This window comes from Siniperca chuatsi, linkage group LG17 (assembly GCF_020085105.1).
Source record: "Siniperca chuatsi isolate FFG_IHB_CAS linkage group LG17, ASM2008510v1, whole genome shotgun sequence".
NCBI lineage: Eukaryota > Metazoa > Chordata > Actinopteri > Centrarchiformes > Sinipercidae > Siniperca > Siniperca chuatsi.
Genome location: NC_058058.1, coordinates 11977320 through 11998884, shown reverse-complemented (window position 1 = coordinate 11998884; position 21565 = coordinate 11977320). Strand labels below are relative to the sequence as shown.

The window sequence follows — 21565 nt, the reverse complement described above, 5'->3', positions numbered from 1 at the left end:
GAGCCTAATGTACTCTCAATCAAATTAGCTGCCATCAACTCGCTCTTGCTCTCCATCTTTCTTCCATCTATCCATCTCTGTTGTTCTCTGAGGAATGAAATATCAGTGGCATCTTCCTCAAATTGATCTGCAGTAATTCCACATCTCTACTGTCTCTCTTCCTTTGAGGTTAATCTTGATTTAATCAAAAGTAAGAGGGGATTATGGCTTTAACTTGAAGTCACTTAAAGGGATACTTTTGGGAAGTTGCGCTTCTCAAATACCTTTGTGTGTGTCTGTGTGCAGTTTCTGAGTAATGAGGTTATCCTTGAATAATTCCTGGTTCTGGGATCAGCAGCAGCTCTGATATAAGAGATAAAGAAATACACCTTCACCAGTGCTGAGGATTTAATAAAACAAATCTTGGCACTACATTATGTTCTGGATGTATAGTTTTTTCTGCCAGGAAGTGTTTTAGACAGTTAATGGATATTTTACTGCCTCAACCTGCAGCCCTTTCCCAAATTGGCTTTGAGCTATATCTGGTGCAATAAATATATTGTGCATTGTCCCTGTTTTTTAAAAAAAAAAAAAAAAGATTCGGAAAGTTATTATTAAATTATCGCGTGTGATGTTTCAGACGCTGTACGACAATCCTACAAGCACTTAGTTTGAATTATACTAACCTCTAAAGTTTTTAAAGTTCAAAGATGTCTTTCCCAAAGTTTAAGTAGAGCTATTGATCATTATTTGAGCCAACTCTGGCTGGCGTACCTTCAAACTCTAGGCAGAGACATTATCAAGAGTAGGACAGACTCCATCAGTAGATATTTTCAGTGTCTGTCTGTCTTGTCTCTTTATGGGACGGATAGTGTGGCGGCCAAATGGCACTTAATATATTTGTCTTCTTTCTTTGTGAGCGGCTTTAAGCGACAGTTTGACAGTGAGACAATGATTAAGTTCTGATTTAATTATTTGCGATTCAGCTGACTTCACTTAGCTGATCTTCCTCTTTTTCCACTCAGTAGCTCAGTGAAATCATGGGTCTGCGTCCAAGGGCGTAGTCTAATGTTATTTTATTTTGGCATTGATAATGCATGGGATGACTCGGTCATAACTGATTTCATTATGTGATGATTGATTTTGTTAAAGTGTAAACACACTGTGAGATTAGGCTCTTGTGATTAACAAACAATAGAATTGCCAGAAGCATTATTTTCAGTGCGAGGAATATTTTAATTATGAGTTCAGAGGTTTGATAAAGACGAGTATGATTCAGCTTTCACTCACCCACTTGCTTAAATTACATCTGTGTAAAAAACAGATGTAACTCCGTACAGCTACAACCACAATATTGCACCCTGATTGGCTGATGACACTTGCCTTTGTCATTCAAATTAGGCGAACCTGCTGATGTTGGGGCACTGTGTTAGTAAATAAGTAAATATTCCATAATGTCCTGTTTTAAAACATTTTAGGGAAAAAATAAGTGTAAATGTGCATTAAAAGTGGTTGATTTCTAAATTTGATCAAATATTATAAATAGAGGATTTGAATTCCAATAATATTAGGGCATTTATTAAGGTAAATGGTGACAAAAATGTGTCTCTCCTTTCAGTTATCATCTCTGAAATCTCATCTAGTATATAGTCTTGCATTTCAATCCCTGTCTTTCTCTTCAGGCCTTATTCTGACTCAGAAATTAGTTGTTTTTTTACTAATTTACTGCAAAAACATGGTCTTCTTCTAAAGCGATGCATAATGGGTCTTCCTATATTACTTGTGAACCTCAGACTCTGGGGTTGTATAGTATTCGCATATCGTAAGGTGATAATAGAAAAAAAAAAACTATGTTTCATTCTTCAATATATTTAACAAATATATCCATTTCTGTTGTTAATCATTTACTGTAGTTACAATCTCAGGTCACGTGTGACGATGTGTATGTGATTGGTGAACTAATGTCTAATGTAAATGTACGTGTGTGTATGAGTGTGTGATTAAATGGTGTGTCTCCTGCAATAACAGCCACTTTTATGAGGTTATATGACGAGATATTTAAGAACTGGTTTAATTGGTGACAGGTTTGTGTGATGCATTGGCAAGGTGTTGTCTGATATTATTCAAAGCTATTCAAAGCATGTCTACTGAACTGTATGTGTTTCCATTATATTGCTGCATCCTGTGTGTGTGTTTAGCTAAAGGTGCAAAGTTATTTCCACTGACCCATCCTAATTTGAGACCCTGTCATACAACGCGTGTGTTTATAATCCTCACCTGGTTTCCGACGGTGGAAAGTTAATTTACAAAATACTGAAATATGTGCTCAGTGACAAAGTCACATGTACATAACAGTTCGAATCCAATCCATTTAAATCAGGAAACAGCTATTCTTTTAAATTTAAAATCCTCAGCAAAGGCATCAAAGGTTTGGCATGAGGAGAGAAAAAGAGAGGATCTTTTCTCATCATTTGTTTATTTTCTATTAGCCAGCATCATTTTCAGTTACTTTCAATGAGCTCCTGCTTTCAAGTGGATGAATTTAAGAACCAGTAGTCAGAAATTAAAGGGAAATGACAACAAGTCTTTTAAGCTTTTGTGCTTTTCATAAGAAGCAGCACAAATATATTTGTTTCATCCATTTTATGAGCTCATAATTACAATATTCTGTTGGTGATGTTTCTGTTGTCTGTTACTCACAAAAGAACAAAAAACTTGATCTTGATTGATGGAGTCCCCACACTCCTGTTCATTTTCTCTGCATTAACCAGCACGCAGAAGTTCATGATGCAGTCCTTTGTGTGATAATCCAGGGTGAATGTTCACACAGATATAAATCCTCCTGTCGTGTACGGTTACCTTTGTGTGGGTTTTAACAGACAGTGTTGAAAAAAGTCAGCCTCCAGTAAACTCTTAGGTAACTGAGGCCACAACACAAACACAATGGTCAATTTATGTTGTTATATACTTCATTTGTGACTGTGACTACATTGCTATCATATGTAGCTGCAAATATTAACTGAAAATATTGTTGATTTCTCAGATTATAAATTAAGTACCAATTAACATCATAACAGCACGATATTATTAACATAACTTTAATAAAAGTGTGTCTTTACCAGTCAGCTAAATTTAAACCTGTCACAGCCAATTCTGTTCAATTAGCCAGAGAGTGATTATTATGAAGTTTGAATATATAGATTAAGTAATATTCTATAAGTGTCATCCTTAACATCACCATTTACTTTACTTTTACTACGTCAGCCTGCGAATCACTGGTGGCCACTGCCCAGGGACTGCAGATGAAAATCGGCTTTTAGCTATATCCCTATTAAATAAACAAAAAAATAATAAAATTATTTTTCAGTTTTACTTGATTGCAGTTTTGCTGATACATACATTAAATGCATACCATTATTTTTTTAAATATATTATTTTTTAAAGGCTGATTCCAATTGAAAAATATGCAGTTTAATGATGTCTCTCACTCCTACAACTAGGATGTTACTTGCACCCCCTGGTGGATGACAGAAAAGCTTCATGGTCAAATCTCAGTTGTTTATTGGTTATCTTTCAGCATCTGTCTCAATGTGGCTGAAAATCCCTACAATCCATTCTGTCTACATCTGTCTATAACTCATATCTGTCTGTCTGTGTGCAGGTCTTCCAGAGCAGTACTACAGTTTGACGTGGTTCCTCAGTCCGGTCCTCGGCCTCATATTCACTCCTCTGATCGGCTCGGCCAGCGACCGCTGCACTCTGCGATGGGGCAGGAGGAGGCCGTTCATCCTGGCTCTCTGTATAGGAACACTGATAGGAGTGGCACTGTTTCTGAATGGATCGCTGATAGGTAAGTGTGTGTTATTCAGTATTTATATAATGTGTTTAATGTGTGAACTTAGTGTGTCAGGGAGTGAAAGAGATAACCTTTCTGTGTGTCTTTACATTACTGGCTGTTTCCTTCTTGTTTTTTTTTGTTTTGTTTTTTTAGATCACTGTTAATTGATGCTTCTTCTCTGGATTTGTACTGTCCTGGGAAGTGCTAAATCTCAGCTGCACTTTATCACAGTTGCTGTAATAAATCACACTTAAACAAATCATTAAATATGTCTGTTGGAAACAATCCAACAGGGCTTGTAAAGCTTTAAAAAAACAACAACAAATATATACAGTATTTTCTTTACAGTTTCGTGTTATCCTATTAATCATCAGTTTATTTTTGCTCTCTGGCCCCTTGATCAGCTGCTGAAATCTTGTTAGTCAAGTAAAATAATAAAATAAAATATAGTAAAAAGCATGTTGAGTAATGTACACCTCAAAAAAAGGAAGGTGTTTTTTTTTCACTCTTTCAACAGAACATGTCAGGAGAGCAACGTACACATATAATCAAATTATAAATACACAAATTTCTTATACTGCTCACCCAGCAGGAACAAATATATACAAAACAAACAGAAAAAACAAGTCTCACAACCAAAATACGTGCTGAGGGGCTACGGTTTCTTGCACTACATTGGATAACCTCTCTTAAGGAAAAAATGGCACTAATGTGTCATACCACATTGGTAAAGTAGGTGGATATACATTAAGCCAAACATGCAGGATCGAAAGGCGTGCGGCATAATGAATGATACTTTGGCAATTTAGCATTTTGACCAGACAAGGAGCTAACACCAAGAATACATAGCTTTGGATCCATTACTCTTTTAATGCCAAGAAATTTCTCATACTCCTATTTGAACAGAAGACCAAAACGTTGTGATCAATGGACATGACCACATTAAAAGAAAAAAAGTCCCAAGGCACTTCTGGCATACTGCGGAACATCAGTTAGTTACATGAAGTTTATTAAATAGCTTTATAGCGAACAGAAACAAAAAGCAACCACAACAAAACAGTCATGCAAAAGTGAGGCAGCTCTAGACTAAATGCAAATACAAATTCATGATCTGACACGTCACCTCTGTGTTTCCTTCCTTGTTGTTTTATATGTTGGCCTAAAAATACATCTGCTGAACGCTGTTATCTAAAACACCTGAGACTATCACGGCCTCAGCAGGAATTGAACCCCAAACTCTGACAATGTGAACATGTGGTTTTACTCAGCATGCACTTGTGCCACAGAGGAAATAAAAGAACAGGACAGCTTCCTTCCTAGAATCAGTGGAGCATCATTTGCCGAAAGCTTTACCCGCTGAGAGTCGTGTCCTTGTACAGAGACTGATGTTACACTCAGCTTATTACATCATCCAGATATCACTCCAAGGACATATTCATCCAATCCAATCAAACAAATTGATCATTCATGCCACACAGATATTGATCTCTGGGCTAACTGTATCAGTGTAGTTCCGGATGTAATGTCATTAACCATGTCTTCCTATACACGTGTAAACACACACACACACACACACACACACACACACACACACACACACACACACACACACACACACACACACACACACACACAAAGACGACAGCAGTGTAAGGTTTATGTAATCAGCGTATCATTGAATGTACAGATGGTGACAAACAGATAAGGTTGTCAAAAATATTGATATTTTTCGATACCATGTGTTTTTTGATACCATGTGTTTTAAAATGATATGATTTCCGTTAATTATACATTTGACAGCTCCCTCTGGAGCCACAAAAGGCTTAATACAATGTTTTTCACACATGCAGTAGTACTCCCTAAGACCCGATCACAGACTTCCCGTTTTAAGAGATTAGTGCCTTTTAAACTGGTTATATTGGTCAAAGTGGTCATTATTACTTTCATTTCAAAACACAACATTTAGCTCTTTTAATAAAAAACATTTAAAAAATGATATTGACAGTGGGAAAACATATTGATCAATCTAAAAAATGTTTTTGTCCTCTTCACATTTTTGCAACAGCAAGAGTAATGTGATCGGTTACGTCTTAGTATTGCCAACAACAACAAGAAATTATCGTTATCGAGCTTGAAATCCCATACTCATCTCTTCTGAGTTCCAACTGTTGCCCACATAATATAATAGAGTGTACATTTCATATTGAAATGTGGACCAAATGGGTGAAAAATGTACAGTACAACTATAGCCGAATGGGCCTTTTTAAATGTCTCTAAATAGAAAAGACGAAATGAATTGTCAAAGGAGTTATAAATAACAAGAACAAGAACAAGAGCTGTGTGAACTGATTTCTGTCAGCAGATTCTTTTCAGTTCTATTCAATTCTATTCTGTTCCATTCTTCTGCAGAGAGGTTGGCACTCGTTTTTGGGCACCAGGGAGTGTGTGTGTGTGTGTGTGTGTGTGTGTGAGAGAGTGAGTGAGCACCTTGCCAGCGGTGGGGTTGACATGGGAAAAGACTGGTGACCCATATCTGTGTGAGAGAATAAGAAAGAGAAAGTGTATGTTTCCATGGTTATGTGTGTTTGTATGTATATATATATATGAAAGTGTGTAAACTACAGAGGGTGACATGGGAAAACTGTAGTAACCTGTATATGTGTGTGTGCGTGTGTGTTGACATGGGAACACAGGAGCAGGCAGTTCACAGGGAAATGCTTCCTGTTTGCTTCCCCCTTTCCACCAATCACAATTCACTTCCTGCCTGTCTGCCTGGCTAGTGAGTAGTGCCGCTCCATTGTCCCCCACACACACACACTCTGCTGTTCCTTCTATGAACATTTGTTTCCCCGACGTTAATGGATTTCATTTTGTAAAGTCATGCTGCGTCACACTACCTGTGATATCCCTCTCTCGCTTGCTCTCTCTCTCTCTCTCTCTCTCTCTCTCTCTCTCTCTCTCTCTCTCTCTCTCTCTCTCTCTCTCTCTCTCTCTCTCTCTCTTTTTCTCTCTCTCTCTCACTCACACACACACACACACACACACACACACACACACACACACACACACAGGTTACTAAAGCTTTCTCATTCTGTGTTGTTTTCATACATTCATACAATTTCTCTCTCTGGCCCTCAGACAAAAACACACACTGAGCAGCTCGATTGGAGGACTGGGTCACAAATGTAATGAGACACACAAGGTCACACACATCATGCAAAGCATTGTGGGAAATGTGCAGTGACCCATTTGTTTGTATGTCTTTGTGTTTGCGTTGTGCAGCTGTTGTAACTCACTAACCAGCTATTGATCACATGTGCAGCTCTGACCAGGGTTATATCAGCATAACAACTGCAGATGTTTGTGTGTGGATGTAGAGAGTGATTATGTTAATTTGTATAGTCAAGATTTACATGTATGTATTCTTTTTGTACATGTTCTTTTATTATAACTTATATTCCGTTTCCTCCTTCTTCTTTTTTTACCATCATTGCGTCAAACACACATCAAGACGTATGTACATTATAAAATTAATAAATTTAATTTGGTCCCTAGACCACTTAAAGGCCAGATACACCCATATAAAAATATACCATATTTTTTTACCTTCTGGTGGCAGAAATGTCAGAGACAGATATCTTAAGTCTGGACAAAGATAAAAAACTGTCTAAATGGCTTGATACCACTAGACATGTTTAGACCCTTTCAAAACATGGACAATTCCCATGCCTACTATCACGTATATTATATATAAATAATTTATCTATCACATGTGGTCTTCCTTATTTTATCCACATCTCTTTCTGTTTGTTTGTTGCATACTAACAACAGACACACATTTCAGAATAAAAATTGTCCATCCATGTCTTTCTCCTTTAGGTCTGTCCATGGGCGACGAGAAGGGTAAACAACCAATAGGAATTGTTCTCACTGTGCTGGGGGTGGTGGTGTTGGACTTTTGTGCAGACGCAACAGAGGGACCAATCAGAGCGTACCTGCTAGATGTGGCAGACACAGAGGAACAAGACATGGCACTCAACATCCACGCTGCCTCAGCAGGTACGGCTGAGATCTGACACACACATAACTTTCACAGGATGTTAATATGGCAATAAAAGGTTTAATGCACAGAAATATACTCTGTGGTCCTGCCAATAACGGGCACAAATTTGACATGAACTAGCACTAAGAGAGAAAATGAGATCAGACACATTCCTTTTCTGCTTATGTCTCTTTTGTACACTTGTCCGTTTGTCCATGTGTGCAGGTCTTGGTGGTGCGGTCGGCTACGCTCTCGGAGGTTTAGACTGGACACACACCTTCCTTGGAGCAGTCTTTAAGTCCCAGGAGCAGATCCTGTTCTTCTTCGCTGCCATCCTCTTCTCTGTCTCTGTGGTGTTACATCTCTTCAGCATCGAGGAGCAGCAGTACTCGCCCCAAAATGACAGGCTGGTCCAGGTAAAGGTACAACTGTAAAATTCAATTTAATTTACAAAACTCCCTAAACTTTGGTTTTGCATGACATCCCCTCACTGTCCTCTCACCAGGAGAGTCCAGATCGCACCAACCTGCAACCATCAGCCAATGGCAGGACTGGACTTCTCACCCCCAAGCTGGAATTGATTGGAGAGAATGAAACGATTGACAGCTACGACCTGTATAACACCTATGAAGACGACCAGTCAGAGTGTGGGGATATGGACATGGACTTCCTAGAGGTGGAGCTTGTGAGAAGTAAGTTTATAGACATGTTTTTCACTTCAAATCCAAAGAAAAGAAAAGCAGTTATGGGATGGGAATATCTGGTGGACCTGTGTTTTCAAGGCTTAAAAAGATAAAAAGGAAGCAATGACGCTCCTTTCCTAGTTATTTAGAGATTTCAGCTAGCTTTTATCACAGCTGCCACTTACAATAGATAGTTTGAGGCCATTTTGATCAATTAATTTCCTAATCAAACAAAAACATTGGAGTCTTATCTTGTGTCTGTCCCTTCCAATATTCGTGGTATTATAGATGATCTAGATCAGTGGTTCTCAACCATGTGTCATACAGAGACTTATCAGTCTGCAGGTTTTTATTCCCACCCATTGGGGCAGCGACACAAAACAAAACACACCGCCAATAAAAGTTGAAGACAGTAGTTGGCCTTTGAGGTTTTTACTGGAAGTAATTGTGAAACTGTGAAAACAATATTGAACAACAAATTCAATTATAGTGATTACAAATCAGAAAAAGATTAGATACTATAAAGAACAGCTAAACCTAAGGCACTGTATTAGATTAAATTGAAAATGAATTAGTACAGTAACAAGGAAACTGGATTCACAAAGTACAGACTAGCTGTCAAATTAGTTACATGGTCTCTAATCTCTATAAACAGATATCTGCATATGAATGCAGAATCTGTAGGCAAGGGACAAGATTTTTGTATCCAAGGTGTTCTGGTTTCCATTTGTAGTCCGTCTGTAGTCTGAGTAGTATTGACCAGTCATGTCTGAGCGGGCTTTGGTTGCATACAGGTCGTGTGGAGCGCAAAAGAGGCAGAACGCATTGGCCGAAATGCAATCTCCGAACCCACCGGCTATTGTCTGACAACAATTTAGCTTTTTATCAATCTCTGAATCAGCTTTTTTTTTTTATTAATCTACATTCAAATCATCATCAGATGATAGCTGATGGGTACCAAGATTGCTAATCGGACTGAAAACAATGACCGGCACACGGAAGAGGAAGTCTAGAGGAAGATATCTGCTGGCTGCTCCTGGAGCCCCGCAGCATTGGCCGTTACCCCCTTAGGCTAAATCGTCGTAAGATCATAGCCGATGGGTTCCGAGATTGCATTGTCTCTAATGCCAGGAAGAAACAAAGTATCACCAGTGAAAGATCAATGTTAAATCCCCATAAGAAGCCTAAGACAACTAATACAATTGCTAGCTTGGTTAGCAGCAAAGTGATTGCAGAAAACTAAATTAGCAAATCACAATAATCAATAATAAAAAAGTACCAACAGATAATGCCCCAACAAGGGCTTTTGGGGATTAGGGGAATATGGCTTTCAATATTTGCTTTTGGTCACAAAATGGTGGACGTAACAATCTCAGTTAAACTGTTAACTGCTATAGAGTGTTGCAGGAATGAGTCCTAAAACCCGGAAATAAATTAGCATTTTAGGACTTCCGGTTCCCTCGTCTCGAAGTCAATGGGTTTTTTTAATGGGTTTTTGGTTAGATGCCTGAAATAAGGTCTGTAGTTAACACAAGCATAAGAGATTTTCATGTTTTGTTCTACGACATAAAATATGTCTATAAATACCTCACTCTTGAATTCTTAAGCTTTTACGTGTCTTTAAAAAAGGCTGTTGCTAACAAGTGGCTAAATGAGACTACCTGAGAGGTTGTCGGGGACGTTAAACGTCATCGCGCCGAACACAGAAACTCATCTACTCACTAGTCTGCCTTAGGAGCCTCGTTGAGTCAAGTTTGTGTGACGTATTATACATCAATGGTTTATACTCGCATTCTTGCAAACTATTCTAGATCACGCTAAAAGAAAGGCTTTTGTAGAAGAGGTAAGCTCACAAAATCACATTACAAGTTGAAAGCTTAGTCGTGGTGACGTTGAAGTCATGCGACCGCGGTATAGTACCTTTTATAGCCTAACGTTAGCGTTTTACTTCTGGCGATTGCATTTAAATCATAATGGTGGTGTTCATTTGTGAAAATTATCTTGGTGAACAAAACGTTTAAGTGTAATAAACTTTTGTTTGCCACAGATCTTCTTTTCTGTAATCATCCAAAATCCAAATGAAAAATCCCATTGGCTTTTTGTCGTGGGAACCGGTGGCAGAATAGTGATATTACAGATGACCAAGATCAGCGTTTCTCATGTGTCATGTGTCTCTCTTTTTTCCAGTCGTGACATGACAGATATCACTCTAGCTCACCTTTTCCCCTCTTTCACCACTTCTACTTGTTTATCATTTTCTCTGAATTTGTCACATCTAATATTATAAATCTAACCAGCCCTCTCCTCATCTGTCAGGTAAAAGTGACAGTGTTCTCGCCATGGCAGACGCCACTCTCGACCACCTGGACCACGATGCGTTGTTCCTGTGCCACCTCGAGCCGTCCATCTTCGCTGACCGCCTCTCACCCTACCACGGCTCGCCTCCTACAACTGGTTCCTTCTTCAACCCCAATCGCAGCACTCCGCCCCCCCGATTCAGCAACATCAGACGCAGCAGCAGCACAGGAAGTCATGACCTGCTCCGCCCCCAAGCCAACAACCACCAACCACAAGCTCCCACCCCCAAGATTTCCCGCCTCTCGGCTTTCTTGCAGGAAATGGAAAATGACGACGGTCAGGAGGCGTTGCTGAACAACCAGCTCAATGAGCAGCGGACACTGAACGGGCGGCTGTTAGCCAGTGTAACTAACGCTGATGGAGTTAACACTAACAGGCTGAGCTCTAAAGGTCAGGCACATCGCGTTGGAATGGTCAAAGGTTGGTATTTTCATGTTATATTTTACTGCCATTCTACATTAAATAAAAATAAAATAAGAAATTGTAATTATGAATGAATTATACAGTATTTTCTTTATTGCTATTTTAACTGCTATTATAGAATACTTAAATAAAAAAAAATATTTAAACTACTTTTTTGTGACATTGTATTGTGTGTAATCTTACTGATTACAGCAGTGTCATTTTTAAATGTTACATATAACATTTTGGGAAATACTCTTATTCGCTCTCTGGCGCAGTCAGATGAGAAGATTGATACCACTCTTACATTGGTACCAATCTTCTCATCTGACTTTTGGCAAGAAAGAAAGGGAGCATATTTCCCAAAATATCAAACTCTTCCTTTAAAATGTTTATTTGAGGGAAATATTTAGAAACTGAAAGAAATTAATAATTAAGATATATTTTATGTTTTGAACTTTTAATGTGAGCCACTTGTTGGAATTTAGAAAAAAAATAGAAATACAAATAAATAATAGTAACACTATTACTACAGTAAAAAACAAAAATTCTGTCATTCACAGTGATGGATGAAAAGAGTAATTAAAATGGGTTATTTTTTAATTTAATTAATTTTTATTAATTCCATCTTCCCATGAACCAACAGGGGTATAAGTAGCTGCATTTATCCTGATAGCTGATGAAACATGATGTCTAGTAGACAGTTGAGCTGGTTTCAGTGTTATGTGATATCCAGTGTTAAGTGATAAGCTTCTTGGCTGCTGACATACCAGCCAGCCATATCCTATTCACCTTTTCTGGGAGCAGCAACTGTGAGGAGTCATGGATGAAGGGCTGGAGCCATCTTTTGTCAAGGTGGACATAATCTGTGCAATTTCCTGCCAAAAGTAGTGTACTTTAGGGCAATCCCATACCAGTGTGCCAGGTGGACAAGATGTACAATAAGAATGGGGAGATGTCTTACCCTATGCTTAGTATCTTTATGGTTTCTGGACCTGTAAAAAGTAAGAATAAACAGTCCCTTAAAGTTAATCTGTTAGCTGTCTCTTATTCCAGCTGCCAGTACTGGAGACCCCATGCGGCAGTCACGTCACTCACACGTCTTCTACCGCCAGCCGTCCTGTACCTTCTCCTACTACGGTCGAGTGGGGAGCCACCGCTACCGCTACCGCCGTGCCAACGCCGCTTTTCTCATCAAGCCGTCTCGCAGCATGAACGACCTGTACGAAGTGGAGGCCAGACACAGGAGGAGCGGCAAACAGAGAAACAGACACCGCAGCGGAAACACCACCTCTTCCAGCGGAGATACAGAGAGCGAAGAGGGAGAGGTGAGGAGCGCATGGAAGAATTTATTAGTCACGTAATACATTTTCAAGGTTTCCTTCCAATATGTTGAGTGACTCTTTTTCATAGGATATTGTCTGATCTCGGCTCCTCTATTTAGGTCGAGACTACCGTGCGGCTGCTGTGGCTGTCCATGCTGAAGATGCCTCCAGAGCTGCTGCGACTGTGTGCCTGTCATCTGCTCACCTGGTTCTCCATCATTGCTGAGGCTGTCTTCTTCACTGACTTCATGGGTCAAGTCATCTACCATGGAGATCCTACCGTATGAGAATCAGCAGCTAAACACACACAGACAGATGTATAGCTATATCCCTACTCCCCCCTTTAGTTCAGTTGCTTCAATGGCATGATGGCTTGTTCAAACCAGTATGAAAATGTGAAATTTCAGAAAGAGAAGAACAATACAAAACAACGCAATTAGATTAATTATTATTTAACCTGAAAACATGTTCTCTGCTGTATTACATTATCTTTATTAAATATAGAATAGAAAACAACTCCAAAATTGAGAACATAAACAAATAAATCAAAGATTTGCACTTTTGCAGCAGTCTCTTTGCCCTTTTCTTTTTGACTTTGTCTCTTATTCTGATATTCTCATATGTCATGTCAAGCTATCTACAGCAGGTTCAACCCTGGACTAAACTCCTGTCTTAAATTAATCCACAGCTCAGTTAAAAACTAAGCCTGTTTTTCTCTCTCTCAGGCTCCTGCTAACTCTACTTTGTTGGATGATTATCACAGAGGAGTTCAGATGGGATGTTGGGGACTGGTCATATATGCCATGACTGCTGCTACATGCTCCGGTAACACAGTTGTCACATGCATACACACCTCCACATTGGTTTGCTCAGTGACTTCAAGAAAACAAGCTAACTTTTTGGAAGAATAACACACGTCGACATTAAACTCTACCTTTTCCAGCTATCCTTCAGAAGTACCTCGATAACTTTGACCTGAGCATTAAGGTCATATACATCCTGGGAACGCTTGGATTTTCCATAGGTATGAACCACAGAACAGTCAATAGAACAAAATAAATGTGAGCAGCTAATAAGTAACTCAGGATTTTATCTCTTTTTCCCTCCAGGAACTGCTTTCATGGCAATCTTCCCTAACGTGTATGTTGCCATGGTGATGATCAGCAGCATGGGCATCATCTCCATGAGCATCTCCTACTGTCCTTACGCTCTGCTGGGACAGTATCATGAAATAAAAGAGGTACGGGCATATTCAACTTATAAGGATAAGTTTGGTGATATTCTATATTTTTCTTACTGTGAACAAATCCCATGAAAAGTACTAACAAGTATTGCTTGAGTAGCCAAATCCTTATGTACATTTTTTTATTTTAATTATTATTACCATCCTGCTAGACTAGCGAATTGTTGGTTTTAGTCTTTTCTTGGGATTTGTTGACAGTAAGAAAAATATGGAAGAACGCCAGATTATCCTTTTAAAAGGATCTTCAAGAAAACAAATTTTAACCTTTTTGTTCTCTTTGTAACTTACTGAATTTATTGTTTGTTTTTTGAAATTGCTAGCAAGCTAAAGATTAATTATTGCAACTTTTTACCTACATTAAGAGTTAAAAAGTCCATTGGGATGAGCTACGCTTAACAGAAATTACCTATTCCTGTTGCAACATTCTGTATTACTGTATCTCAAAAACATTTTTTTTAAATATGTAGCTTTCAGTGGCATTCATTAACTGTAAACTCTGCGTCCTGCAGTACATCCAGCACAGTCCTGGTAACTCCCGCAGAGGCTTTGGCATTGACTGTGCTATCTTATCCTGCCAGGTGATTGTTCAGAAATCTTTTTGGCACAGTCTTATATGTATGCTATAGTACTCAACAAATATTGTGTTGTTATATAATAATTTTTAATTTTGCAGGTTTACATCAGTCAGATCTTGGTGGCCTCAGCTCTGGGTGCTGTAGTGGAAGCTGTTGGCAGCGTCCGTGTCATTCCCATGGTGGCCTCTGGGGGCTCCCTCCTCGGATTCCTCACTGCCTGCTTCCTGGTCATTTACCCGCCCCACAACCGGTGAGAAAACAACCTGGTCTTAGTCATTTGCTGTAATCAAAGGAATAGTTCGACGTTTCAGGAAATACACTTATTTTTTTGCCAAGAGTTTTGATGAGAACGCTGATACCACTCTTATGTCTGTACGGTAATTATAAAGCTACCACCAGCAGTTGGTCATAAAGACAGGAAACGGGGAAACTAGCCTGACTTTCCAAAGGTAACAAAATCTACCTACCAGCACCTCTGAAGCTCAGTTGTTGTGTTGTTTCCAGTCTTGGATGCTATGTTAAACTAACCAGCCTCTGGCTCTTGGCAAGAAAGCGGAATAAGCGTATTTTCCAAATTGTCGAACCATTCCTTTAGTCCCAAAACAGTCCTAACAGTTGAGGTTTTAATTATGATTGACAGGGAGGGGGACTCAGCCAAAGCTTCAGAGAAACGGGCCTTGACAACGCTGGAAAATCCCAACAGCAATGAAGTGGCTGTTACCGTGGCGATAGAGAAACCCAGCTTCTTGAAACTCAACAAGAAGGGCAAGGCCACCACCACTACCGCTTCCTGTCACACAGAGAATGAGTCTGCCCTGTGATTGACTGGCTAAGTCAACTGACACTTTGCTGTTAAAACAACTAAATTCCCTTTTTAAATTATCGCTGATGGAAAGACTTGTGCCACCGACCTCATTGTGCTGGAGTTTACAGACACAAAGAAGAGAGGGAAGGGCGGTTGGCACGAGTTCGGTCCGCTCTTGGTGTCTGTTCTTTGACAGGCCTTTTCTGATTTGGCGTGTCTTGATTTGCTGAAGAAAACAACTCAATCTAAAATGGGACCAGTGAAACACCAGACCAACTTACCCAACAAAAAAGCATTCTGGTCCTAGTTCTGTTTCAGCCTTCACCGAAATTCCTTCCACTTAGACCTCACGGACATTAGAGTGATCCATCAGGGTCGTCCAGAAGTGAGTAATTCATTGGTCATGGTTTTAAGGAGAGGTTGTCTCTGTCTCTCAGGGCCTCTAGGAGGTGCTACTGAGCAGCCGCCTGGACAGGAAACTTCAGGGGACTCACACACACATACAAACACATGTACACACACCTCTTCATCTGGGGTCAACGCAATCAAATGAACACCTAAATAATGAACGCTGTTGAAGAACATTAGTCCTCGAAGCTGCAATCATTCAAGAATGCTGAAAATTGTTCTTCCTCGCTGTGGAATCGGCTTGATCGAATCTTTGCTCCGTGATGCAGAAACTGCTGGACGAGTGTGTGTGTGTCGGAGGCATCGTGTTCACCAAAATAAACCCAACAACACACTCGGCTTTGCTGGACTTTTACAGCACTCTGAGACAGTAGCTTTAAGACTCTAGAGACTTTTTGGAAGAAGCATTTCTGAAACTAATAGCCCGAAGCCTGGTTCCTGGGGAAAAAATATTGATCTTGAGTCCCCAGATTGATTGCAAGTGTTTTTTCCCCTGCCCTCCTCCACATGGCAGGAGTGCCATCTTTAATTTAGCCTTCACTCCAGGGCAAAGTTGACAATATTTAAGAGCATGAGCATAAAGTTGCCCCTATATTAAGAAATATTATATAAGAAAGCGCATAGACATGCGCAGTATACAGGGCATTCAAATCCCAAATATTATTTTCATGATTTATTGAGGGCCCAGAATGATGCTTCAGTTTGTTTTGAATAATCAGACTAACCTATGTGCTGCATGTTAGAGAAGAGACAAACCAAACAGCAGAGGAGAAGAGAGTTGTGGCGTTGTTTCTATTTTCTCTCTGCTTTCTTGCTTATTTTTTTATTTTTTTAGAAAATGCTGTTAGCCAGTGTTTGTCACTAACTGCACATTAGCTGAGCCATTGTTGAAATAGTGTTAAATAGCATTCAGAGAGAAAAGTGTTTGAAATCCTCTTTGGGACTTTGGGGGTATTGGATTTGTTCGTCTTAGGACACCAGCAGGACGGAGCTGGAATGGGACACAAGAATATTAAAATGGATCCTGGATATATTGAAAGAAAAATGTATAGTAAACATGATGTTTCGAGTGGGTATAAATATTATGTAAGAGAGGCAAAAATGAATCCTCTATTGTTGACAGGTTTAGCCTCGAGGATATATGCTCCTGTTTTAGATTGTTTCCACTGTACTGGGCCCAATATAATAAGTAGAGAGAAGCAGATCTGTGTGTTTTACGCTGAAGGGTTTAGAAGAGGGGAGAGGGATTTAGATTAAAGGAGGACTGGAGAAATGTTTTCACCGTAAGATAATAGACAATTTGGGAAATGCACTTCTTCGCTTTGTTGCTGAGTTATATGAGAAGATTGATACCACTCTCATGTCTGTATGCTAAATATGAAGCTACCGCCAGGAGGCGGTTAGCTTAGCTTAGCATAAAGACTGGAAATGAGGAAACAGCTAGCCTGGCTCTGTTCAAAGGTAACAAAATCCACCTACCAGCACCTCTGAAGCTCACTAATGAACACATTGTCTCTCGTTTGTTTAATCCGCACAAAAAAACGAGGTGCTGGTAGGCAGATTTTGTTACCTTTGTTCCCAGTCTTTACACTAAGCTAAGCTAAACACCTTGTGGCTCTAGTGTCATATTTAGCATACAGACATGAGAGTGCGATCAATCTTCTCATTTAAGTTTTGGCAAGAAAGCAAATAAACGTATTTCCCAAAATGTCAAACTTTTCCTTTTAAATGTTCGAACTAAAATTTTCATTGTCCCTGCAAAAAGTTTACCACCAAAAGCAAGCTTGCCCTTGCCCAGAATGTATTATATATTGATCCTAACAGCTTTAGTGGCTTCTGAAAAACGGCTGAACGGCTGCATCTGCTGTTTCATGAGGGCAAGCGGTAGCAGCAGTGTGATGGTGGATGAGGAAGTAAAACTGTTGAGTTCAGCTTTACTTATACCCTGACAAATCACAAAAATATTTTATTAAAAACACAAGAGGGGATACATTCATCTTGTATAAACTCTTACTAATAATGATTTTGTGTGTAGACCGATAAGGTAAAATAATCTAAATCTTTGAAATGTTTCAATAGCTGACGATGCTGGACGTGTAAAAAGAAAGAGAAAATGAAAGATTTAAGATTTTATTGCATCGTTTGTTTTCTGACTAATCAGGTTTTTTGCTGCAATAACGGCCTCTGTTAATGAGCTGGGGGGAGAGGACTGTGTGGGGGTTTGGCAGGCAGAGCAGGGTTGTTTGTGGTGAAATCTTTCTGAAAACGGAGTGTTTTTTCCTACATCTATCAGAGTGAAAGGCTGTGGATTTGGGTCAGTTTTCCTTTCAGCTCAATCAGCTGAAACATGCAAATTGAAATGAAAGAACGTTTTATTTTAGTGTGTATTAAAGCATTTAGCGGAGAAGCTTATTTTACAAAAATGTTTGAGAGAGTTCACTCACTGATAGTGCGGTTGTTATTTTTTTCCCCCTTGGATTGGTGTTGGTGCAGAGTTTAACCCTGTTTTTAACAAAATAGATTCCTTCCATAATTTCAGGTACATTCAGTCAGTCCCAGAGCAGAGTAGAGAGAGAGTATTTTACTTCCTGGGTTTACCTTGCTCTGTCTGTGGCGCTGGCACAGAAAAAGCAGGGATTGGATGATGACAAAAGACGAGGAGGTACAGATGTTTTGAGCTTTTGTAACCACTAGGGCAATAAAATATTCTGGATAAAAAATGGACACGCAATTTCAGTTTAAGGACAAACATGAAGCTTAAAAATAAAAAACTTTGGGTTTGGGTGGTTTGCATGCGACAACAGCAATATGCATGTGTGGAACACCAAAGTATGACTACAAATCACAAAAGCGCTTTTCTTTATTGTCCTAATAGGTCAGGGATGTATTTTCTAATGCATGGCTGGATGTTTGTGTCTTTTTGTTTGATCTTAAATGTGTAAAAAAAAAAAAAACAACATGTACTCTTTAAGCTGAAGCTCGGTCTGGGTCAGTACACTCTTAACAAGCATGTGACTTTTTAAAATGTTTTTGCACATTAACGAGTAAAGTTTCAGACAGCACACATTGCGTTGCTTTTCAACACAACATACATGTGGATGGAAGGTGTTGAAATGTTAAAAGACAAGATGTGTGTCGTCCCGAGTGACAATCCTTGTTAAAAGTGTAGGTGAGAAACTCCAGGCTGTGAATACTTGAAGTGCAACTTGAGTGTTTCTGTTCCAATGTAGTAGGAAGTCTGATTTTTGGGGATTTTTTGTTCATAATGTCCCAAGCCTTTTTACCGCAGACTCTGGAATGTTCAGACAGCAGCTCGGCGCGCTGGGAGATTGAGTTCTTACCTTTTGATTCCATCTTGTGACTTAAATGTTTTTTAAAAAGTCAATGAATGTGAAGGGATTTCAGCCGAAATCATTTTTGTTTTGATGTTCGACAAGCCAGTGGGAGGGAATGGGGGAGTGGGTCTCACATTGCACAGAACTTGCACATAATAAGTAAAAATAACTAAAAAAAACAGAGAAGTGTGTTGCTAAAGGAAGAAAAAAAAACTGTGGATATTTATTTTTTTCAGCTTTCTTGCCTATAAAAGACACTTTTCACTTAGTTTCCATAAGAATACATTCAAGCTGTTCTATATGCTGTTACGGGAGATGTTACGGAAGTGGACTGGATTGTGTGTGAGTGTGTTTGTGTGTGTGTGAGCAGTCGTCTCACAGCTGCTCACATGTAAAGCAAAAGGCAAGACTGTGTTAAAAATGTCATCTCAGTGTTCTTGTTCTCTGTTCTTTGCAATCACCTGGTTTACACTTAACTCTGGAATCGATGGCTGCAATACCGGATGTTATTTACGAGTCGTTATTGTTCTGGTGTTTTAACTCAACTAGAAAATGTCTTTTTTTTGTTTTGTTTGTATCTGTTTGATTTTTGTAGGCAGAGCCACACATGAGAGTTTGGCCTTTGCACTTTTTCAGTGGCAGCCATGTTGGCTCCACCGTCCTGATCATTGAATGAATGTGTTGATGTGGTGATGCTGTTTCATGTTTCCATCCTGCAGCTGTCAGCGGCGGCAGCGTGACGGCCATGCAGTTAGTCCAACCTGGCCAGACTCAATGTGTGTGTGTGGCTCTGCTTCTAGTAAACTGTGTTAATGACGGAGGAGAGAAATGCCTATATACTTTGATCTTCACAGAGATTAAATCAAGAAGAATACTTAAAGAATGGGAAAGCAAGTATGTGCAGTGTACCATATATAATATGCCTTGTTATTTGAAAAAAAAGATGTAAATATACATACTTCTCTTTTTAGTTTCTTCTTTTTTGCTGCTATAAAAAAGATGATTATTTTTGTTAGTAGTTTTGTTTTCTATATAAAGACTGTATATATCTCTATGTTCTGTAAATAAGCTTGAGCCTTCATATGTAGGACTCTGGATGAACACTGTATGGAACGCACCTTTAAAATCTGGTCAGAAGTAAACCAACAATGACTCCTTTCATTATTTATCATTTTTTAATCAAAAGGGAAAATATGATTCAAAATGTAACAGGAATCAAAAATGAAAAAGGGCATACCAAAAAACTCAGCTCTAGACCAAATTAAAACTTGGAAGCACATGATTTCACTCAAGGTGTTATTTGACCTTCAGAAAATGGTCAAAACATCTTAGTCCTCATTCTTCTCCTATCTTCTAACCGCCAGCTGTGTCTACTCCTTAAACTTCCCACATTTCTCATTGTTATGTGAAGATAAATGAATAAATAATATTATAACATAATACACATCTATGAGTATTGCAAACACATGATTATAACAGGAATTTCCCTCACGTCACATCACACACAAGTCTGACTTCTTAAAATTTGCAAGAAATATACAGTTATACCCAGAATCTTCAAAATTAGATTAAATACAAGTAATTAGAGAACAATCGAGGTGCGGCTACCATATCAAGAAAAATACATTTACATACACAGTTTTGTCCTAAAAACATTTAATCTAAAATTGACCTCACAGAAAATTGGATAAATGTGTACATTGGGTTGATGCTATTTCTTTTTTTTGTTTGTTTATATACATGAAAGATAATATTTCAGAAATGTTTACAATATCTTCAAAATATCTGTCTGCAGAAGGCAGATGATTTGATTGTTAGCACTCTACCAGATTTATTTCAGTTTAGGTAAAATGTACATATAGTGCGAGAGGATGCAGATGTTCAGATGGATAGAAATTTTGTTGACTTATTACTAGTGAATGTTGAGAATTGGTCATTTCCCCCTCATAACAGACATTTTATCCACAGATCAGAACAATAAAACAGCAGTTTGTAATAGGGAATATCTCCAAAAACGAACATCTTGCGTAGCAAACACAGTATGTCAATTTCACTCAGTGTATTATTGCATGATAACTGACAGGAATTATTTATTTAAATGACCTACGCTCCTATAAAATATTGGTTAACAGAAAAGAAAACACCTTCAGGCACTCTTATGCAGAGCAAGGAGAAAAAGCTAATTTAGTCGCACATAATGCATTAAAACGCTGACCAGTTTCGACCTCACTTGGTCTTCATTAAAAAGAAATTAAACAAATAATCTGCTGTGAGGTATTCAGTACTGCAGCTTATATCTACATGTAGTTTAAACCCTTTAATTTCATATCTATGGAGAGTTTGAGTGTTACATGTCATCATCCATGTGACCGCTGGTGAAGTAACCTGCTGGTCTGCAGTTTCAGAATTACTTCAACATTTTGTTTTAATTTTGGGGCAAAACATCTTAACTCAGCATCTTTAAAGCAGCCGACTGGTTTCCCACGATGCCGTGCGGTCAGACCGCTGAGAGAGGAGAGGAAGATCAGAAAACTTTGTTTCTGCAGAATCAGATTTCTCTCTCACTCACAGG

At 38.9% G+C, this 21565-nt stretch overlaps 1 protein-coding gene across 3 annotated transcripts in view; it reads left to right on the top strand.

Moving 5' to 3' along the window:
* LOC122864940 (solute carrier family 45 member 4) overlaps nt 1–20135 on the top strand; it is a 56157-nt gene extending 36022 nt beyond the window's left edge. For 2 of the 3 annotated variants that reach the window (XM_044172738.1, XM_044172739.1), the window contains exons 4-16: nt 3641–3829; nt 7697–7876; nt 8085–8275; nt 8365–8551; nt 10859–11320; nt 12359–12630; nt 12747–12908; nt 13353–13452; nt 13571–13651; nt 13737–13867; nt 14380–14448; nt 14544–14695; nt 15086–20135. In XM_044172738.1, coding sequence (XP_044028673.1) covers nt 3641–3829; nt 7697–7876; nt 8085–8275; nt 8365–8551; nt 10859–11320; nt 12359–12630; nt 12747–12908; nt 13353–13452; nt 13571–13651; nt 13737–13867; nt 14380–14448; nt 14544–14695; nt 15086–15266 — 2357 coding nt within the window. In that variant the 3' untranslated portion in view covers nt 15267–20135. Of the gene's footprint in view, nt 1–3640; nt 3830–6955; nt 7003–7696; nt 7877–8084; nt 8276–8364; nt 8552–10858; nt 11321–12358; nt 12631–12746; nt 12909–13352; nt 13453–13570; nt 13652–13736; nt 13868–14379; nt 14449–14543; nt 14696–15085 lie in introns of all 3 variants that reach the window. The other variant, XM_044172740.1, reaches the window with a different exon arrangement.
* The last annotated feature ends 1430 nt before the right edge of the window (nt 20136–21565 follow it).